General features: G+C 39.8%; 1 protein-coding gene across 1 annotated transcript in view; it reads right to left on the bottom strand.

Moving 5' to 3' along the window:
• Nucleotides 1–21630, bottom strand: part of LOC126484489 (neural-cadherin-like) — a 351697-nt gene that overhangs the window by 210205 nt on the left and 119862 nt on the right. The window contains exon 5 of the mRNA XM_050108024.1: nucleotides 9472–9941. Within this exon, the coding sequence (XP_049963981.1) occupies nucleotides 9472–9941 (470 nt within the window). The remainder of the gene's footprint in view (nucleotides 1–9471; nucleotides 9942–21630) is intronic.

Below are 21630 nucleotides of genomic sequence, written 5' to 3'. Positions count from 1 at the left end.
AGTTCATTGGTAGAATACAACTTTTATGTTTTCCACTACATCTGCAGACATGACGTTTGCAATGATAAATAGTCTATCTAGATGAACTGCTGGTCTTGCCAAGATGGGTACTATCTTCCAGATCTTGTCTGTAAACTGATCTTTCATGCCATATATCACCATGTTCATAACTGTTGATTCCCACATGTTAATCAGCCCCAAAGGCACATCCATCTTCCCAACCAGATTTGGGTCTTCCATAGTTTCTCTGAATAACTTAAGGGAAATGATGAGACCATTCCTTTGAAGAGGATGCAGCCTACTTTCTTCCCCACTCTTCTCCAGTCTGAGCTTGCACTCCATCAGTAATGAGCTCATCATCAATGGGACATTAAAACTAATTTTCCTTTTCTCCTCTACAAACTCTTTCATGTACCTGTCTCCCAAACCAATGAATTTCTCTGCCACCCACAAAGCATACAAAATATTGTGGTCCATCCTTATGCCGTGCAAGTGTGTGTGTGTGTGTGTGTGTGTGTGTGTGTGTGTGTGTGTGTGTGTGTGTGTGTGTGTGTGTGTGTGCGCTGTCATACACCACTGAAATTAACGTAAAGTAATTTGTACCACTGAACTGATTAGAGTAAAAGCTACCATAAAATGCATAAATTGTAAGAACGGATGTATACTCTTAATCATTAATATCAAAGTTAGTCCTGAGAAGTTAAGTATTCTTTTCTGCCAGTTAATGGTGAATCCTGACACCATAATAAATTCCACTCATAGTAGTGCACTAGCTTCAAATATTTTGCTATTCATGGTGTCTGCATTAAATATAATCTTGCCAAATTGAGTAAAAATGCATAAGATTGCAGTAACACAAATAATGAAGATATTTTGGAGAGAAAGTTTCTCTTCTAGTTAGGTAAGAGGCAGGTGGAGGACAAGAGAACATGCTAAGGCTAATGTTAATAGGAAATGTTGACCACTGAAAAACATATGTATGAGACGGGAGAAATAACCTCAGACTTCAAGAAGAATGTAATAGTAACCATAATGCAACAGTAAGCATATACTGAGAGGTCTGAATACTATTGAACTATCTGTTTAATAAGTTATTGTTGCAAAAATACTGAAATGAATTATTTACAGAAGAACAGAAAAACTGGTAGAAGTCAGTTGGATTCTGGGAAAATGTAGGAATAGCAAAGGCAATATTGCCCATATGACGTACCCTAAAAGACAGGTTGAAGAAAGGCAAGCCTACATTCTCAGCATTTGTAGATTTAGTGTTATACATGCACTGAAACCAGGCTTCGGTTACAAGTATCAAAGGGCATGACAGAAAAGCAGTGGTTGAGAAGGCAATGAGACATAGTTGTAGCCTATCCCCAGTGTTAATCAGTATGCACACTGAGCAAACTGTGAAAGAAGTTAAGGAGAAATTCAGGAATATAATTAGAATTCAGGGAGAAGAAGTAAAAACTTCTAGGTGTGCTAGTGACATTGTAATTCTGTCAAAGACAGCAAAGGATTTGGAAGAATTGTTTAACAGATTGGATAGTATCTTGAAAGCAAGATACAAAATAAACATCAACAAAAGCAAAGCAAGGGTAATAGATTGTAGTCAGATTAAAAGGGGTGAAGCTGAGAGAATTAGATTAGGAAACGATACTTTAAAACTAGTAGACAAGTTTTGCTATGGGCAGTAAAATAAATGGTGGTAGCTGAAGTAGAGAGGATGTAAAATGTAGACTGGCAATAACAAGAAAAACATTTCTGAAAAAGTGGAATTTATTACCATCTAATATCAGTTTAAATATTAGGAAGTCTTTTCTGAAGGTGTTTGTCTGGACTGCAGCTTGCATGGAAGTGAAACAAGAACAGAATAAAAGCTTTTGAAATGTGGTACTGCAGAAGAATGCTGAAGATTATATAGATAGATTTCATAACTGATATGGTGGTACTAAATCTATTTGGGTAGAAAAGAAATTTAGGGATCAGTTGCTAGGACACATTCCAAGGCATCAAGGAATTGCCAGTTTGGTACTGGAGGACAGGGTGTGTGTATGTTAGGGTGCAGGGGGGGGGGGGCAGGTTATAAAAATTGTAGCAAGAGACCAAGGCTGGAATACAGTACTCAGATCCAAATGGATGTAGGTTGCAGTAGTTCTGCAGTGATGAGGAGGCTTGCACAAAACAGACTAGCAAGGAGAAGAGCTGCATCATATCAGACTCTGAATTAAAGACTACAACAACAAAAGCCACTATCACTGTTTATCAGACTTTCTGTCTTTCCTGTTTCCTCATATTCTTTAATAATGGAGTCCCAAAAAGATGTTGCTGTGGACATAAGTATTGTTATATCATACTCCATTGAAAGTCCAGTGGAGATACAACATTCATCTACAGGGGACTTGCTTGGTTGCAGAAGACAAGTAGACTCGTGGTGTTCTACATCTACATCATCTACATTGATACTCCGCAAGCCACCCAACGGTGTGTGGCGGAGGGCACTTTACGTGTTGATGTTCAGTGTAGCATTCTACCACAGTGCATGGGGTCTGACTTATGTAAGCAACACCACATTGCCTTCTGCAATAAGAAATTGTCCTTTACTCATCCCAGAAGGTTTGCAATCTAAGATAGTGGGCAGAAAACACTTTCAACTGAAATTTACAGGTGATCCTTGCTATCTTGAAATAACTGCTGTAACTGTCTCTGACAGGGATACGGGACTATCACATCTGTCGGAGATCGACCATCACTCATGGCCCTTGTCCCAGACAGCACCTCAGTCAATGTGAGTTCACTACAGGTGGCACAATCAACATATGTCACACTCCCGGAAGACACATCGTGTCATGTGGCAGGACCTTATGATTTCCATTTGCATTTAAATGAACTGCCAGCCTGGAGTATCACGTCTTTTGGACTCATTCCTATGGAAACATATGTACAACTGCCTTGTAGCTGGTGTAAAATGGTGACAATTATCCACATTTTATGGACTTCAAGTGCTCCGTTTCAGTTGGCAGTATTCAGTTAGCATCAAGCAAACCTTCCATATACTCAATTTAACAATGTGCATACTTGTATGTTTGGTATATTCAATAAAATTGTGTTCTTAATTATAACTTGCAACAGTGGCAACAAATATTACCAAATCTTGAGTACATTGATAAATCTGGTGACAATGATCTGGAATTTATGAAACAGTAGCTTCTACAACAGCACGAACAATGACAGAGCGATTGACAACTACTGCTATGCAGTGGGAACAGGGCTAACAGCTCACAACTGGAACAGCATCAACAGCATCTGGCCTTCCTACAGCAGCATATAAGGGTGTTGTCTACTGGAAACAAGAAATTTTTGGCACTCCCACTGTTTCCATCGTTTAAAGTCTGTATTGACAAAAGGGAAATGTATCAATGTCATCTCAACCATCGCTTCACTGCTTATGAGGTAACTGATTCAGATCTCAAAATATCATTTTTTTTTTCTTTTGAGGGCTTCACATAGTATGTTTCTGTTGTTACATAAGTTGTCCCCCATGAAGAATCTAGACATTTTGTATTTTGCTGTTCTTGCTGTTGTTGTTGTTCAGTGGTCTTCAGGCCAAAGACTGGTTTGATGCAGCTCTCGATGCTACTCAATCCTGTTCAAGGCTCTTTATCTCTGAAAACTGCTGCAACATACTTCCTTCTGAATCTGCTTACTGTATTCATCTCTTGGTCTCCCTCAATGACTTTCACTCCCCATACTTCCGTCGAATACTAAATTGTTGACATCAATGTGTTCCGTCAACCAGACCCTTCTTTTAGTCGAGCTGTGCCACAGATTTCACTTCTCCCCAACTCTGCTCAGTACCACCTCAGGAGTTAACCAATCTACTCATCTACTCCTAAGAATTCTTCTGTAGCACCACATTTCAAAAGCTTCTATTATATTCTTATCATCCATCTTTCACTTCCATATATAGCTTAACTCCACAAAAATACCTCAGGAAAGTCATCCTAACACTTAAATCTGTATTCTGTGTTAACAAATTTCTCTTCTTCTGAAACCCTTTTCTTGCCATTGGCAGTCTGCATTTTATGTCCTCTCTACTTTGGCCATCATCACTTTGTTGCTGCCCAAGTAGCAAAACTCACTTACTACTTTAAATGTCTCCTTTTCTAATCGCATTTAGTTTTACTTCATTCTGTTATATTTTGCTCAACTTCATAAAATGTTATCGGATCATTATGGTTGTCAATCCCAGGTATCATGCGCTAATTTAGAAATTTGCCAGCATTATAAAAGGCAATCTGAATCCTATAAGACTGGTTCATAGACTTTCAGGATCTTAATTGTCTTGTGAATTTTCCTACTTCAGTCAAACATGCCAAAAATCGTATGCAGCTTCAGTGATTAGAGTGTCACTCATCAGATATTTGCCAAACAAGGAAGTTTACACATAGGCTTTAAGGCATTCTGATCCTTCTTTACAAGAGGTGCTTAAAATAACTCAGGCATTCGAATTTGTGTAGGAAGCACAAATCCATTGGAGGCTCAGTCCATTGAGTCCACAGTACCACAGGAAAACTGGCATACATGTGTCATAAGCACATAAGGAAAAATGAGGCACTCTCAGGCCATACAGGTAAACATGCTAGTCCCCAGAAATTTCTTTTCTCTATGCATAACAGGCAACCGGCACTCAGACAGAGCAGCACAGCTCCAGGTGCATCCGAACAGTTGTTCTCTAGTTGTAGTTCCTCTTCTGAGAACTTATTGAACTATCCATCTGAATAGAAAATTAATCATTTAGCCTCTTGTCCAAATTATTTCAGCTAACATCCTGCCAACCTCAGTTGGTTGCCTGTTGTACTTGTGACACTAAAAGTCACGTTACTAGTGTGTAAGTCACATGGTAGGAGGTGAAATAGGAACAGAGATGAGTCAAAGACAGAATCTTGTTATACTGTATCCTTTTACCACCACACTAGACAGTGTAATTCAAATGAAGCAGTGCATAACATTAAAATTTTAATAGATCCAGAAACCAGAAAACCTGTAAACTTATTATTAATGTTACAAGTTCGTAGCAATGCAGTCACTGCATATACTGATACATTATCATATATCATTAATGGTAATATCTATATCATGTAAGGTTCCCCCATACTAAAACTGTTTCATAGAAAAGAAACTGCTTATGATAAGTTTTGTACAAAAAATTTCTAGGAAATTTCCATTCTTGGCTATTAGTTCTAGCAATACAAAAACATATTTAGTTTAGACGTATTCAAACAGCTTGATTTCTCAATTAGAAAATGTGCATTTCGTATCATCTGAGAATCCATTCCAAGGCATACAAGAATTAACTGCTGCATATACAGATCTATTTAACACAGGACTGGAAGTGCTGGATGTGGCAGTGGAAATTCTTTTATAACAGGCAGCTTTACCTCACTTTGTGCATGCACACCCAATCCACATGTATTATGGGATGCTGTTAAAGTGAATTAGAGAGACTGTCTCATCCAGCCAGTGATATTTCCACTAGTCATTGTAAAAAAACCACATGGTTCTTTCCAAATGCATGGCAATTTTAAAGCTATAAATGCCCAATGGATACTTTCCAAATTCTGTGGTCGGATGACCTGTTGTAAAAACTGAACAAAAGTGAATGCCATACTAAAATCAATCTATCTGATGTGTGCTTTCAGTTAACTCTACACCTGGGAGGTCAGTAACTGTTAGCATTATATACTTATTTTAGTCTCTATCAGTACAACTGGCTGGTTGCGGTTTTCCAGCCACATTTGGAATAGTTAACACAGAACATTCCTTTGAACTGCAATTATCTCAATGACATCATCATTACGGGTGTGCCCAAGAAATGAAAATTCTTCCAGAAATATGTCAAATACCTTGGTTTCATAATATGAAGGAAGGATGTACATCCTATCACGCAGCACTTCCATGCCAGATAAGGTCCTCACAGGTTCTGTGACACCAATTGTAATGAGTTTTAGGCGGACATCACTGCTTTATTTTGGCATGCTCTTTCCTGACTATTTTATGTTCAACCAAGACTACTACAAGGAGACAAGTTTTTTATGTTGTACTATGAAGGAAGAGTGCTAGAGAGTCAGTGACACTTGAAGAAACTGTGTCTTGGAGGTATGTGGACGATTCTTTCATAACATGGCTTCATGGAGAGATAAATTAATACAGTTATTACACTACATCAGCTACATTCATAAGAGCATATAGTTTTTTCTGGAAACAGAGAAAGATGTTTATCTGCATTTCCTGGATGTTTTGGTTAGACAGAAGAATGATGGCTCTCTGGGGCATTCTGTTTATTGTCAGACTACTCATACCAATTTTTATTTACAATCATCACCTGTCCCAAACTATGATTGTGCTTAGAACACTTTCACAGAGAGCTCACAAAGTCTCAGGACCTGGTAGTTGGCCTATACAGCTTGTCCACCTAAAGACAGTGTTCCAGGGAAATGTGTATTCTACCCAGCAGATTAACCATCAGTTTGGAAAAAAAAGAAAAAAAAAAGCACCATCCAAACAGGCCTTGAAGGCTGAATGGTACTGACCATCCACTGTGTCATCCTCAGCCCCCCCTTAGGCATCACCATATGCGGATATAGATGTGATGTGGTCAGCACACTGCTCTCCCAACTTTTGTCAGTTGGATAAAGAAGAGAGAAAGCTAGTAACATCTCTGGCTTTTAATGATCTTTCCTTTGGGGGCTACAGTCACATAAATTTTTTTGAAAGGAATTTCTGCCAATTAATAGTCAAACAGCAGAAACTTAAAAATAAACTAATAAAATAAAAAACCCTCTAGCTTTCTTCCCTTTGTCAACAATAATTCATTTAAGATAGCTAGCTGTTAACAGATGGTGCTGTACACTATACAGCTCATAGCCTGCATGTACTCAAGCACTTCGAGCTGTCGAGCTGAAACTCTGTGCACTGGCTGATGGGAGTGACCGTAAAGGCATTTCCCATATTCGCTCACACCCACCAGCCATCATTTCGACTGTCTTATAGTAAACAAACTCATCCCCTGCGAGGGGTCTTTGCAGTCACATTACAAACTTTTCAAAATATCCACATTTTGCAGTAGAGAAGTGGTGCAAATGAAAAACGAAATTTTGCCTCATATCTTGTAGTATTTCACCAAAAATGGATTCAGTTGCCTTGCAGATCAAGGATTCAGTTTTGTCCAGCACGGTGGGATGATTACATAGACAATGTCTTTCAATGTGCTCCACAAAAACTAGTCACAAGGGGTATATCAGGTGAATAAGGGGGCCAATACATGCTTGCCCCAGTATATTTGGGATAGTGCAAAGCGATGAATCTATCCCCAAAGTGTTCATCAAGAAAGTGAAACACCTGTTTGGTGCGATGCAACAAACCTGGTGAATGGAAACATGTGTAGACTGTTTCTCAGTATTGCATGTGTGTTGAAACTCTTCAAAGCAGTCTCAGTTACAATTCTTCAGACAGATTTCCTCAGATGTTGCTGGTTAAGGCCAGAAACTGTGATGGCATTTTCAGGAGCAACTACAGCTGGCCTTGGGCCATCATTCCCAATGAGACCATCTGCCATGCTGCCCATTCATTTGAATTTGGTGAAATGCTTGTGAGTAGTTTTCACATCAGGTCCTTTTATATCTTTAAATCATATTTCAGAACTGTGCCTTGTCATATTACTGTGTATTAACCTGTTATATTGCAGTACCAGAAACACACATTGTTCAATGGAATACACAGTTTGAACCTCTCCTTTTGGTACATTAATGTCAGTTCAATTTACAACAGAGGAACTGATCATACTGTGCTTGAGAGTACTATTTATTGGTGCTATTTATTGCAGTTATAGTGCCATCTGTTGGCAGCTTTTCTAGCTACTATTTCTAAACTTCTGTATAAAATTCTTACAGCTTTCACAATAAACATACTGTCTGTCACATTCTTCTGTCAATTTTCATTATCATATTATTTAATTTTAAAATCAGTGAGACATTTGTTTGACATCCTGTATATTATGCATGAATGAAAATAATATCACTGCTGCTGCTACTACTACTACTAACAATAACAACAACAACAACAACAACAACAATAATAATAATAATAATAATAATGTAGCTATTTGAAATGACTGACATGCAAAGCAAAGAAAACATGTTGCAATCTTTTGTTATTTGGAGTTTGTGTATCTGAAGGAAAGGAGACAAAGATTCAGAGAAAAAAGAACTTCATAGTAAAAAAGAAGTTGGAAGTAATTATGTTACATACAATTTTTAGTTTTGTTTTGGGCTCATCCTGCTGCACAGTCACAGTCTGTAACTTTAAACAGTGGAAAATCTGGGATGGAATAACTGAATGACTTTGGAATAGACTTGCTCAGAGGAGTTACTGAGCACAGACAGGTGCTTAAAAATAAACTGTTGGATGTTGGCTCTCAGACAAAGTCCTTCATCTGATGAAGATAAGACATATGCTGTCTGCTGACATTGTGGCCATGGTGGTTGGGGCCATGGCCCCTTTGAGACAACAGTGGCCAGTTGTCTTGTGAGTTGTGTGTGTATGTGTGTCTTTTTTATCTGCTGAAGGACTTTGTCTGAGAGCTAACATTCAATAGTCAACTTTTAAATGTGTCTATTTGCTGTTCAGTGCCTCTCCTATGCAGTGAGTTGCAATGTATCCTAATTCATATTTTCAGTTCAAAATGTTAAGATTTATTTTCCATTTAATTCCTTGAAATATTTTATTTTTATAACCTAATCTGTCTTTACCTGCTTAAAAGGCCACTATAGTGTAATAATATCAATTCTTCCACTTTAATTAAGCAGTCTTTTCTTTATTTGGTTTGATGTCATTTTGCATAGATATGCGTAAAATACTGGAAAATATTTTTAAAAATATATGAGCAGCAAAATTAAATAGGAATGATTCTATGCTTGGTAACTGAAATTATGTGGTCATGAGTGATAGCAAGAGGGAGTGACGAATAAACAAATAATGAGAAGAGGGAACTACAACTGAATACCAATTAATAGACTTGTACAGCTGAAGCAGTGGAAAGAAATAGCCCAAGAACATCAAGGGTGAAATAATGAAACAATGAAAGGATATGAGTTGGAGAGAAGAAAAAAAGAGAAGAAAGAAACAGAATCATGAATGACACAGAACAATTTTCTTATTTACATGTTGCTACCTACAAACACAAATGTTTTTCACTCAGTAGTGTAATTCTTCATTCACTCTTTTTCTTACTGACACATGGTGAGTAGTTAACATGCATTTATGTGCCGTATTTTAATTTTGTTTAGGTTTCTAGTATCACAGTTAATGCATTGGTATTTTTTAGTTTTTTTAAATATTCCCCTTCAGGCAATATCTTATTTTATTACATGCCATCAATATTTAAAATAGTAGCATCTTGACTGCTTTTAAATACAATACCTTAATGACAGGGCTTCCATTTGGTGCACCTTCTTCAACTTTAGGTGAGTAAGTTCCACAGTCCTTAAAAACTGGTTTGTTGTCATTCACATCAGTTATGAAAACAACAACAACAGCTGTGCTTGTATGAATAGTGCTATCCCCGTTAACACAACATGAACCATCATCCATTGCTGTTACATTCAGTTCATATTTATCACGATCTAATGAAATTTCATTACCATGCAGACGTATTACACCTGTGATTTCCTCAATAACAAACTGTCCAGATGATGTCCCACCACCAACGAAACCAAAACGCACATTGTCACCATCTTTATCAGAAGCAACAACTGTAGTAACTAAAGTGTTGGGTCCTGCATTCTCATCAACATTTGGTGTGTAAACTTGTTGAGAAAACTTAGGCTCTTCATCATTTTTGTTCTTTGTGTAAATTCGTACTGTAGCAGTCCCAGTCTTTGATGGTTCTCCTGCAGAGTAAACAGATATATCAAATTGATAAGATTGAGAAATCTGCTTCAGCTGTAAATAGGAAGAAAGAAAATTATTTGAAGAAATAACATAAAAGTATCGGTACAAACTAGTAGCAACTCATGTTCATTTAAATACATGCACTCCTTGATGTAAAGTAAATATATAAAGATCGTTACAAGAAAAGTAATGAGATTGACAACATGGTGAGAGATCAGACAATGCTTCTTTGTTCTACTTGTGTAGACCAGTGTGTTCATCCCTTCCAGATGCTCTGTCTGAGTTTGAGCTCAGCATAGCCATCACATGATTTTGATGGCGTCATCAGTGAAGTTGTGTTTTTGCTGTGTGTTACAAAAAAGGAACAGTGAAATTTAGAGGAATATTATGCCATCAGATTTTGTGTTAAACTGGGGGAATCCATGAGTGTGACCACTGAAAAGTTGAAACAGGCCTAAGGGGAATATTTCTTTACAGGAGCACAAATCATTTTTGGAAGGTCAAGAACATGTTAAAGATGAACCTCGAACCAACAAAACATCAAACATGTGTGTGCACTTGTAAGATTTTTCCTCCAGGACAAACTATCAACTAAGTGTTTCACAAAGATGTTCTTGAAAGGCTTGGGAAAAAGAGTGAATCAAGAAAGACCATACATTGCAAACTTATGGATGCTGAATCATGACAACACACCATTCACACAGTCACTTCTGTCACAGAATTTCTGACGTCAAAAAACATTTATTCCACAGCCCCACTATTCACCTGATCTGAGTCCTTGTGATTTTTCTTTTCCTGAAAGTGAAAAATGTCATAAAAGGACATCATTTTGGGACTCTGGAGAACATTCAAAAGAATTTGACCAACATTTTAAAGGCTCTACCAGTTGAAGCCTTTCAGAGCTGCTACCAAGACTGGGAACAATAACTCTGCCAGTGTATAGCTACTGATGGGAACTACTCTGAAGGGGACAATATTGTTTGAAAAAAATAAAAACTTGGATAGATAAAAAATTAGTCTCATTACTTTTCTCACACACTTCAGAACAGACTGATAACTTAATCACAGTCAAGTATAACAACTGTGTTATGGTTATGACGATAGACGGAGAGCAAAAGATTGAAAAATCAGCCATTAACAGAAACCATTTAACAAGAAATGTATACCTTCAAGTGGAGTTGTACACCTTTTTAGGACAAAGAATACACTAGTGTAATTCCAGTCTAGGAAGAACTCCTGAATATTTGCCTCCATCACTATTAAATTACCAATGGTGTAATGATACCATCTGAATCTACACTGTAATAGTTCCCAGAGGTTTCAGCATTCAAGAACCCGTATGAGATAATGTTCACTATCAGCCCAAAAGCCGTGATGGCAACACTCCAGTAACTGTTCGGACTGGTATGAGTCTTGCCAAGTGCATAGCAATTGTCCATGAGATAATATGTTATTAAAACAATTGAATAGTCCATCTTAAGCACAAAACACAAATGGTGCAAAATGGCAGAATGAATTTCATTTGGTCCTGGGGCTGTTCCGCATTCGACAGACAGTAGTCCAGGGTGACTGTGTTTCCTAGTAACATGTTGGAGATGCTCACTTTTATCACTTCCACTGTTCTGTGAATTGCCTGAAATTCTGGAATGTGCCTGACTCAGGAAGTTTTCATTCTTACAACTATTTTATTTTTAAAAAGAGAAAAAAAGCTGCTCTGCCATTCTGTGAGTCTTATCTATAAGTGTACTCAACACAATGATGTTTCTTGATATAACCATACAAGAATGTGTACTTTTTTTGCCTGAAATCCTTTATTGACTCTCAAAATTGTGTGTTAAGTGTGATGTAATTATTGGAATTCAGGAATTCCAGCCAAAATCTTTCTTATTCTCCCTTATTCCACTTATGGTTTTGCTATTGCAATTTAAGTGGAAGCATGATTTCCTGCTGATGGGATACTTTTACACTTCTGCAGAGCCCTACATGCTTCCACATTTGCCTGGTGGCAACTCCACTCCAACAATGGACACATTATGTTCAAAGCTAACTGGATGATCTGGAAATGGATGCTGAAGTGCCTTGATGAATAACTTATGTAAGGTGATCCACCTCAACCTGTACATTGTCTTACCATTCATACACAACCTATTGGTTATCAGACATTCAGTTCATCCTATTCTTAAATTAATGGACCATCCATGTGGCAGGCATCCTTTCAGCGAGATGAATCCATATTAAGAAATGGTAGCTTGAGTGCAAATTTCAATGACATAAGAGATGAAATCAGCACTAGTGTCCCCTCCTCACTAGACATTCAAATTATATGGCATTCATTATGAAAATGACTCATTCATACCACTGTTCTATATGCTCTATATTTTTCAGGTTGATAGTCTGATTATGCTGAGTGCGATGAAATTTCATGAGGGATGACAAATAAATGATTATATGATCAAAACATTATTACAATAACATAAGTACAGAACAAAATAAACATCAACCTCTAACAAGATTTCACGTTTTATATGAAGAATGTTCTTCCTTTGCGGTATTCAAGTTGTTTATCTTTGAGTTTAATATACAATTTTCAACATTATAACTAAGCTCAATGAAAAGCACACATATCAATATGCACATAGTTATTCATGTTCAGAGTGGTTCAAATGGCTCTAAGTACTATGGGACTTAACATCTGAGGTCATTGGTCCAATAGACTTAGAACTACTTAAACCTAACTAACCTAAGGACATCACACACATCCATGCCCAGGGCAGGATTTGAACCTGCGACCGTAATAGCTGCGTGGTTCCGGACTGAAGCGTCTAGAACCGCTTAGCCACACGGCTGGTGGTTACTTTTGTGATTACTCTGTTGTGTATCTGTTTTACACATTAATGGTAATTTCCTTTCTTATTTTCATTTAGTGCTGTATATTTGACAGTCAGTCTATACATTCTCTGATTGGTTACATTGTGACTACATTGTTTCACAATTTTAGCTATTTACAAGCATTTTCTTCTTCTTATTCTTCTTCTTCTTTTTTCTCTCTCTCTTTTTTTTTTTTTTTTTTTTTTTTTTTTTTTGTGCTTCATATCCAGGAAAGGACATTATGCCTACTTTATTTGATAATAGCATGTATGGTATGTTCTAAATTGTTTTCATGTCTGGTAATTTTCATATGTCACTGTCATCTGCTGGACATTCAGTCTTCTTACAGACCACACACATCCAGTTAGCACTTCATGCAGGATGGACATTAAAAATGTATCATTTGTTTCATGGGATTGTCCCATGCAAACTGAACTTTGTAATGTTTTAGTTTCTTCAAAGTAATGTAAGTTACAATGTCCATTAAGTTAACTTTTCTTTTCTGATTTATGAGTTTCAATTAATTTTTTGCGCTATTGGTTCATTTTCTGTTATTTCAATGTACCACAGAATCTAAAGATGGTGTACACACAAACTGGAAAGGTAATGGCAAATAAATGTTTGTAAGAGCAAGACTTTACCTTAAATATTTCAATATTAGCAAACTCCCCATTGAACAGTATCTAAAAGAATGGGCGAGGAGGAAATATCTGTGGTTTACACAAATCCTGTTGTAGTCCTATGTGTGTCACTCATACTCTGTTCAGTAGACAGGTGAGGATAAGGTATTCTACGGCTTTACCCTGGGGGCAGGTCTGCAGAAATCCATAGCGTGTTACACACATCTGAATATCCTAGGATGAAGAATGGAGGAAGGAGCTGAGAGGTTCTATGAGTATGGGAGTCTTGTGGTCACATGTATAAACAGTGATGGTGACAGTAAGTCTGAGACTGCAAATCGTAACATCCAGAGTTCAATCTCAAATTAGTCCCTGTATTTTTCTGTCACTTATTGCATCTTTCATTTGTTGAAATGATTTGTACAAGTGAAAAATGCCTATTTCCACCATGCTTTTAGCTCAAGTCAAACTATAAATTCGCTATAGCATGGCGAGTCAGTTTACACATCAGAGGAATGAAAGGAATTGTCTCTAATAAGATCAAGCCTAATAAATCACTGTTGTGCTCAAAGAAACTTTTAAACTGAGGACAGCTTTATCCTAAGCATGCTGATGGCGACTACTTGTAATTTAGTGATAAGTGGGATTGGTAAGTAAGAGTCTTTGCAGCACCAGACACTTTAGTTCTTTTACATGAGTTTGGATCCATTCATATTACACTGAATAATTAGAGCAATTTTAGTGCTAGCACGACTCTTTATCATTCTAGTAAGTCCAAATATTTAAGAAAGGTGTGACAAGATCTGATGGTTCTATGGCAAATATGTTGTCCTCTTTTTAGAGCTTCCTCCTTCAGATAAAGGAGATATTCCATGGTTTTTTAAAATTTTGTTTCCTCAATTTATGATCTCTTTCAGTCTGGATGGAGTGCCAACATGCAGGCTGCCACAGACGGGATCCCCACTGAGTGTTGACTGGTAGTTATGGGTGCAGCTGCCTCACTGGCTGCCAACATATACCTTCTGCTGTGGATGGCTTATGGAGTGGCCAACAGGAATTGTAGGTAAAGGATTAGCCATGTTCCCTCGCCCCAGATCAGTTCATCTACACACTTGATGATGGCAACATGTCTGATCCACACAAGATTGTGCCCACTGGACACAAGAACTGTCCAATCAAACCTTTGACCATTTGTGATACCCATCTTTATATGCTTTCAAAATCCAATGTTAGTTCTGATACATATGGATGCCACACACTAGAGCAATATCTTAGGGTAAATCATATTGGTACAATGGGAGAACACTTACTGATCTGCCACAGATGATGAACATCAGTTTATTAGGCCGGTAAACACAGAACATGAGTAAGAGGAAACTAAAGAGTCACTGCTTGATGACAAGACCAAAATAAAGAGTCACTGCTTGATGACAAGAACAAAATAAAGAGTCACTTATAGACAATAAGGAATGAGGTTATACTGTATTGACAACTGACAAGGTTCACTCAGACTTTACATTTAATCACTGAAGTAGGATTGTCTCATAGTGTTTGTAACTGCCAAGTCCCATGAGGCAGGGGTCCATGGTGAGCGATGGCAGCACCTGGTGACAGCTGAGCAGGTTTAGGACATAAAGCAGGCAGTGTCCAGTAAGGTTGTGGTCAGCATGTCAGTAGTGGCTACATGATGACAGTGTAGCAGTTCATGGAATATAAGGCTCTGGACTCATGAGGCTCTGCTCTGTGGCAGGCAATGGCCATTAATGACGATGGCAAAGTGACTCAGCAGTGTGCTGCCGGTGAAGTCCTTCCTGGCCACGAAGGGCAGCGATGCTTATTTGGCTGCTTGCAGAGATGAAACCAGCAGGATGGCTGGCAAACGTCAGAATATTAACCATCCAATTTACAGAAAGTGCTGCACAATGCCATAGCACCAGTATCACTCCAGGCAGCACCATATTCATGGACCTAATTCCTACACTTGTCACATGCCACTTGGAAATTTTCTGTGTATGCCTCCTCTGGGCATCTACTTAACCTGTGCCTGTGTGTTTTCAAGTGGCATGTGACAAGTATAGGAACTAGGTCCATGAATATGGCGCTCGATAGAGTGATACTGGTGCTATGGTGTTGTGCAGCATTTTCTGTAAATTGGCTGGTAAATTTGCTTATGTTTACCAGCCATGGAAATGTGTTTGTTTTCTGACATCTAAGTTGTGGGGATACAGCCACCAGACTGTTGTATGTGGTGCTGAATTGTGCAGGGGTGCTGTACTGGGATATTGCACCCCTTCTCCCCATAAAGGAGAATTGGTGTAGCTATTTTGAGGAAGCGAGGCGAGAGGCACCAGACACAAGACCATGGTAAGGATGTGGCAGTTGATGATGTGGTGAGGGCATGGCAGAGTGCCCCCACGAAAAAGGCCAACCATGGCTGCTCCATGAAGCAGAGAGAGCAGCATTGGGCACAGCTGGAGGACAAGAGTGGGCTGGTGGTGAATGAGGATGGCATCCCACCAGGTGTAGACCCTTGGATGATGTCAGCATTGTGCAGAGTCCTCTCCCTGAAAACATTATAGGTGCATAAAATGTGAGATGCAAGACCTGGCCTCCTCTGGGCATCTACTTAACCTGTCCCTCCTGGCAGGAGTGTGACCAAAAACATGAGGCACAAGAGACATGGCCTTCGAAAGTGCTGCAGTGATTGCTGGTGACTTTGGGAAGTTCTATGGTGATTGCTGGATGAGGACGCAGTGTAATCAAGATAGTGACAGTGTTTCATGACCAGGTTTGTGCATGAGGACCGGACCAGTAAGAAATGGAATGTAAGGCCCATAGTGGAAGAAATGCCAAGAAATTGAATGGAACACAAAAGATAAAGAAGTGAACCAGTAACTGATAGGAAGCAATTGCACGAGAGAAAAAGAGAGGTCTTGTGCGGGAGAGCATGCATGAGTGTGAGCATTTGCATACTGAGGGGCACAGGGGTGCACAGTGAAACCCACAGACGAACTTTAGCATGTGTTGGGGCTTGCAGAAGTGCTTGGCACACATTTGAGTGCTCAGAAAGAAGAGAAGGAAAATTAAAATATTGATGCAGTGCTGTGTGGGAAAAGAGCAAGGTGATTTGTGAGAGACAGGAAACAACAAGGGAATGAAGGGGGTCATGGGAGAAGCCAACAGGACAGTGAAGTCTGTGGGTAGAGGATTGCTGAGCAATGATGCCAGTGTCAAAAGGGTTAGAAGTGAGACCCGGTGCTGTCAAAACAGGTGGTGCTGGATGTGCTGGTGGCAACGAAACAGGAGCTGGCAGGATCCAAGGTGCAGGAATTGGAGGGACCTGCATCGTAGGACCCACCACAGGATCTGAGGAGAAGGAACTGCCAAGAGTGGTTGAGGAGAAGGCAAAGGAGACTGTGTGCAGGTATGTTTGGCCACATAAGGACATGATTGAATGTCGAGGTGTACATTGGTGCATGAAGATGATGATGGGAACATGCCAGCAAAACATGACCACTTGCACAGGGGCTGGGAGTGGTCAGACTGGTGATGGGTGGACCAGCAGTGTAAAAACTGTGGTGTGCGGGCTGGCAAAATGCACGACAGCTGCTGGTAGACTGGTGGAGTGGGGACCGGCAGTGGAGGTGGCAGGATGAGGCAGACCAGCAATGTGCAGGGAGGTGTTGTGTGGGCCAGCAGCAGGCTGGCTGTCACTGCAACAGGCAGCACTGTGCTGGATGGTGGGTGGGTCATTGCGGTGCCTGCCAGTAGCAAAGGCACTGGAAATGCAGGAGGCACAACGGAGGGATGCAGAGCAGAGCCACAGCAAGGCAGCAGAGGAAGAAGCATTTCTTCAGGTGCCTAACCCGATGCCAGAGCAGCCTGGAAGTCCGCAGTCTGCCTGCCGCAACTCTGCAGCAGGTCCTGTTTGGGGAAGACCATCGTACTGAAAAACAATAAAAACTATGAGTGTGACATGTATCATAAAACTTTCATCCGTGCTGCCAGTTTTGTGTTGGTGACCATAAGGAGAGAACACTTATAGATGTCCTTAAGTAATGCTGAACAGCAGTTTATTAAGCCAATAAACATGGAACATGAGTGATGGGAAAATAAAGAGTCACTTTTGGAGAACAAGGAATATTGGATACCTGACATGATCTTTCAGTCCAGGGACTTATTCTGTAGTCTTTTTGTGAAAGCCAATTTATTTTCCAAGATCACAATGTCAACAAAATTACTGGATTACTAGCTTTTGCAGTATGTATTTCTATCTTCAGATCTACAACAGCAAAGTTGACTCATACAGAACAGAACAGAACATAGTTTACCATACACAACAGCTCAATGACAAAAATTACATACCCATAAAACCGGGCTGTGATACTTACATCACACAATGCTTAAACCACTTTGTCACAATAGGACTAGACAATATGCTGTAAAATAATAATTCTCATAAAATTTTGCTTGTATGGACAGATACAGTCCAAAGCAGCCTTCGCAAAACACAACAAGGGATAAGGTTACACTTCATCCACCAGCAGGAAGGTTCAATCAGTGTCTACATTTAATCACTGAAGTAGGATTGTCTCATAGCATTCATAACTGCCGAGTCCCATAAGGCAGGGGTTCTTGGCTAGCAATTGCAGTCCCTGGTGACAGCTGAGCAGGTCAAGCACATAAGGCAGGCAGAATCCTGAGTCACCATGGTCAGTATGTAAGAATCAGCTGTGAGTGACAGCATAGTGGCTCATGGAGCTTATGGCACTGGACTCGCAAGACTGTGCTCTGTGGGAGGCAACGGCAAGACAAATCGGGAGTGTGCTGCAGGTTAAGTTCTTCCTGGTTGTGAATGGTGGTGCTGCTGGTTTGGCTGAATGCAGAGATGGAGGTTACAGGACGGCTGGTTGGCTGTGGGCCAAGTGGCTGGCTAATTAGACACTCGGTGGAGGCCATACATGGACAGTTTCCAGTGAGGGAATTAGATCCATGAATGTGGTGTCACATGGAGTAATACTGGTTCCATGGTTGGGCAATGCTTCTGTAAGTCAGCAGGTAAATCTGCTTGTTTTTACTGGTCACGAACATAGAGCAGTATTGACTGACCAGTATCATAATGCCTCAGAAAAGAACTTTCAAGTTATCACAGGGCTTTCTTTTGAAAGCTTTCAATTGAATAGTTAAAGAGTAATTTTTTTCTTTGATTAATTAGATTTAATAGGTTTACCATAATTGTTTCTTTTTTTCTATAACGACAAGGTTATGATAGTAAAATTTAATATCAAGTACAACGCCGGCCGCGGTGGCCATGCGGTTCTAGGCGCTCCAGTCCGGAGCCGCGCTGCTGCTACGGTCGCAGGTTCGAATCCTGCCTTGGGCATGGGTGTGTGTGATGTCCTTAGGTTAGTTAGGTTTAAGTAGTTCTAAGTTCTAGGGGACTTATGACCACAGCAGTTGAGTCCCATAGTGCTCAGATCCATTTGAACCATCAAGTACAACGTTTTCATTTTCAACATAACACTGTAAAACAATGGAATGAAACAAAAATAAAGAACATGCAGTAACTTTCAAAACTAATTAATCAGACTCTAATATCAAAAATAGGAAAAATAACTCAAAATTGGCAAAAATAAAATTTAAATTGTAAGAAAGTGACAATGAAATTGGCCATAAAATGAAACAATTTTTTCTTGCCCTTGTTATATGTTAACAATAAGAGTCTATTTTCTTAAAAAAAAAGTTGTATTTAATCTGAATAAGATTTTGCATTTTACTCCACCTTTTCATATATTTATAATTGCTATAGGTACTAATGCTATGTAGCTGATTATTTTCTTCCTTAAATTGTTACAATTTTTAAAATTATTCTTGTTTTTATTTTACTATATTTGACACTCTGTCCAGCCACCATTTATATTTTAGCTACTTCAGAATTTTCTTCATTAATTCTGATTTCTGGAAGATTAATTTAATTTAATTTGTTTGTTTGTTTAATACAGCAATGGAAGCTTCTATATGAAATTCAAACACCCTCTCTCCACATATTGGAGGCATTGAATGGTGGATGGAGGCAGAAATGAGAAGTTGAACAATGTAGCTTGGCATTTCAGCTTCTGTTCTTCTTCAGGGTACACTGTCAGAAACATAAATACATATTCATTGTAATCTTGTATGTAAGGATGTGGGCCATGAGCTCATCTCAGTGTGGTATCTGGAGTTAATGGCTATACTATGAGAGTGTACTGAGCAGGGAAAGGCTCTCAAGGTAGAACAAGTATTGCCATTCAGAGTATCAAATGCAGCCTTCAGTCTGCCCCAACCTTTAAGTCTTTCACTCAGAGACTGTGTTCTGTAAATCCTATCACAATTGATTGATAGAAAGAGAACTTGCTAGCTTTTGGTGTAATTTTTTCTTGAGCTAGAGTGCATGTGTGTTTACACACACACACACACACACACACACACACACACACACACACACACATGCGCACACGTGCATGCATGCAATTGGGCCCCTACATTGTGCCGGGTGGACACAATGCCTGTGCTACATTTCGGCAGGTGCACTTGTTTGAGGGTGGGGGTTGTTTCAGATGGGATGGGTACAGGAAAAGAGAGGGGGGGGGGGGAAGCAGGAGGACGGGGTGGGATGGGTGGCTAACAGCTCATAGAGATGCCTCTAGTTTGACAGCTAGGGAGGCAGGGGGGCAGGTGCATGGGCGAGGAATGGGATGCATGGTGTTGGAGCCGGTGAAGAGCAGCTCACACTGAAGGTGCCTGGGAAGGGTATAGGATGGAGGAAGGGGAAATTGTTGGGTGGAGTGTGTGGGGACAGTAGGTTACTAGAGATTGAGGCCAGAACAATTACATGAGCAAAGGGGCTGTTGCAAGGATGACATCCACCTGCATTGTTTAGGGAAGCTGATAGGAACGATCTGGATGGTCCAGGTTCTGAAGCAACCATTGAAATTAAGCATGTTGCGTTCAGTGGCATATTGTGCCACAGGGTAATCAACTTTATTCTTGGCAACTGTTTGGCAGTGCCCATTCATCCTGATGGACAGATGGTTGGAAGTCACACCAACATGTAAAAAGCTTGTGGCAGATTTGGTATACGACATGGCTGTTTTCACAGATGGTCTGGCCTCTCACGGGATAGGATAAACCTGTGACAGGACTTGAGTGTGAGTTGCTTGGTGAGTATATTGGACAAATCTTGCACCTGTATCTTCCACAGGGGTAGGATTCCTGTGGCAAGTGGATGGGAGTGGGAGTGCCATAGGGATGGACTAGGATGTGTAGCTTGGGTGGGCAATTGAACACAATTGAAGGAGGTGTGGGAATAATCTCGGGGTGGAATTCCCTCATTTCAGGGCATGATGATTGATAATCAAGGCCTTGGCAAAGGATGTGGTTCAGCTGTTCCAGTTCAGTCCCTCCAAATTCAGGTCACTTGCAGTGTATACCTATTCCCACCAACTGCAACACCCATGCAACACATACCTAGCCCGTGCACCAATCAACCCTCCCTCCCCACATTCAGATCCAGCAAATCAGCTGTCTCCTTCTTAGCTGCTAGCCACCCACTTCCAACCCCTCTTCTTGCCTCACACATGCTCCCCCTCTACTTGTCCTACCCAGCACAATTCCTACCCTAACCTAGTCCACCTGCTGAAATACAGCACTGACATTGTGCTGGCACCATTTAGGATTTTGGGACATAGGCACGTGTGTGTGTGTGTGTGTGTGTGTGTGTGCGCGCGCGCGATCGCATGCGCATGTGCACCTACACTCCATTGTAACAAAAGGTGTCTGTTTGTTTCCTATTACAAACAAAATTATTAATTACTAAGGAAACAAGCAAAATTAATTTCTAGTTTGGAATTTTACATACCCATTCAGTAGAGTGGTCACAGATTAATCTATTGAAATATGTGTTTCATTGAGATGTGTTAACAGGGAAATCAAACATGAAAAGTAACCAGCACTCCAGCAGTGACTCGTGTCATAGCTTACTACCATCACGCAGCAGAGCTGCTCAGTTGTTGTTGGGACACTGCTTACTCTTTCTGTTTTGCTGTCCCTGTCAATACATAGCAATAAAATGAATCTGAGACAGCTCTGTCAAATAGGCATGTAAAACTCTGCTTTAAAAATCATTTTGTTTACAACAGGAAACAAACTGATGCTTTCTCAA

This window comes from Schistocerca serialis, chromosome 6 (genome assembly GCF_023864345.2).
Source record: "Schistocerca serialis cubense isolate TAMUIC-IGC-003099 chromosome 6, iqSchSeri2.2, whole genome shotgun sequence".
NCBI lineage: Eukaryota > Metazoa > Arthropoda > Insecta > Orthoptera > Acrididae > Schistocerca > Schistocerca serialis.
Note: the sequence above shows the minus strand (reverse complement) of the source record. Positions and strands in the feature narration are given on the sequence as shown.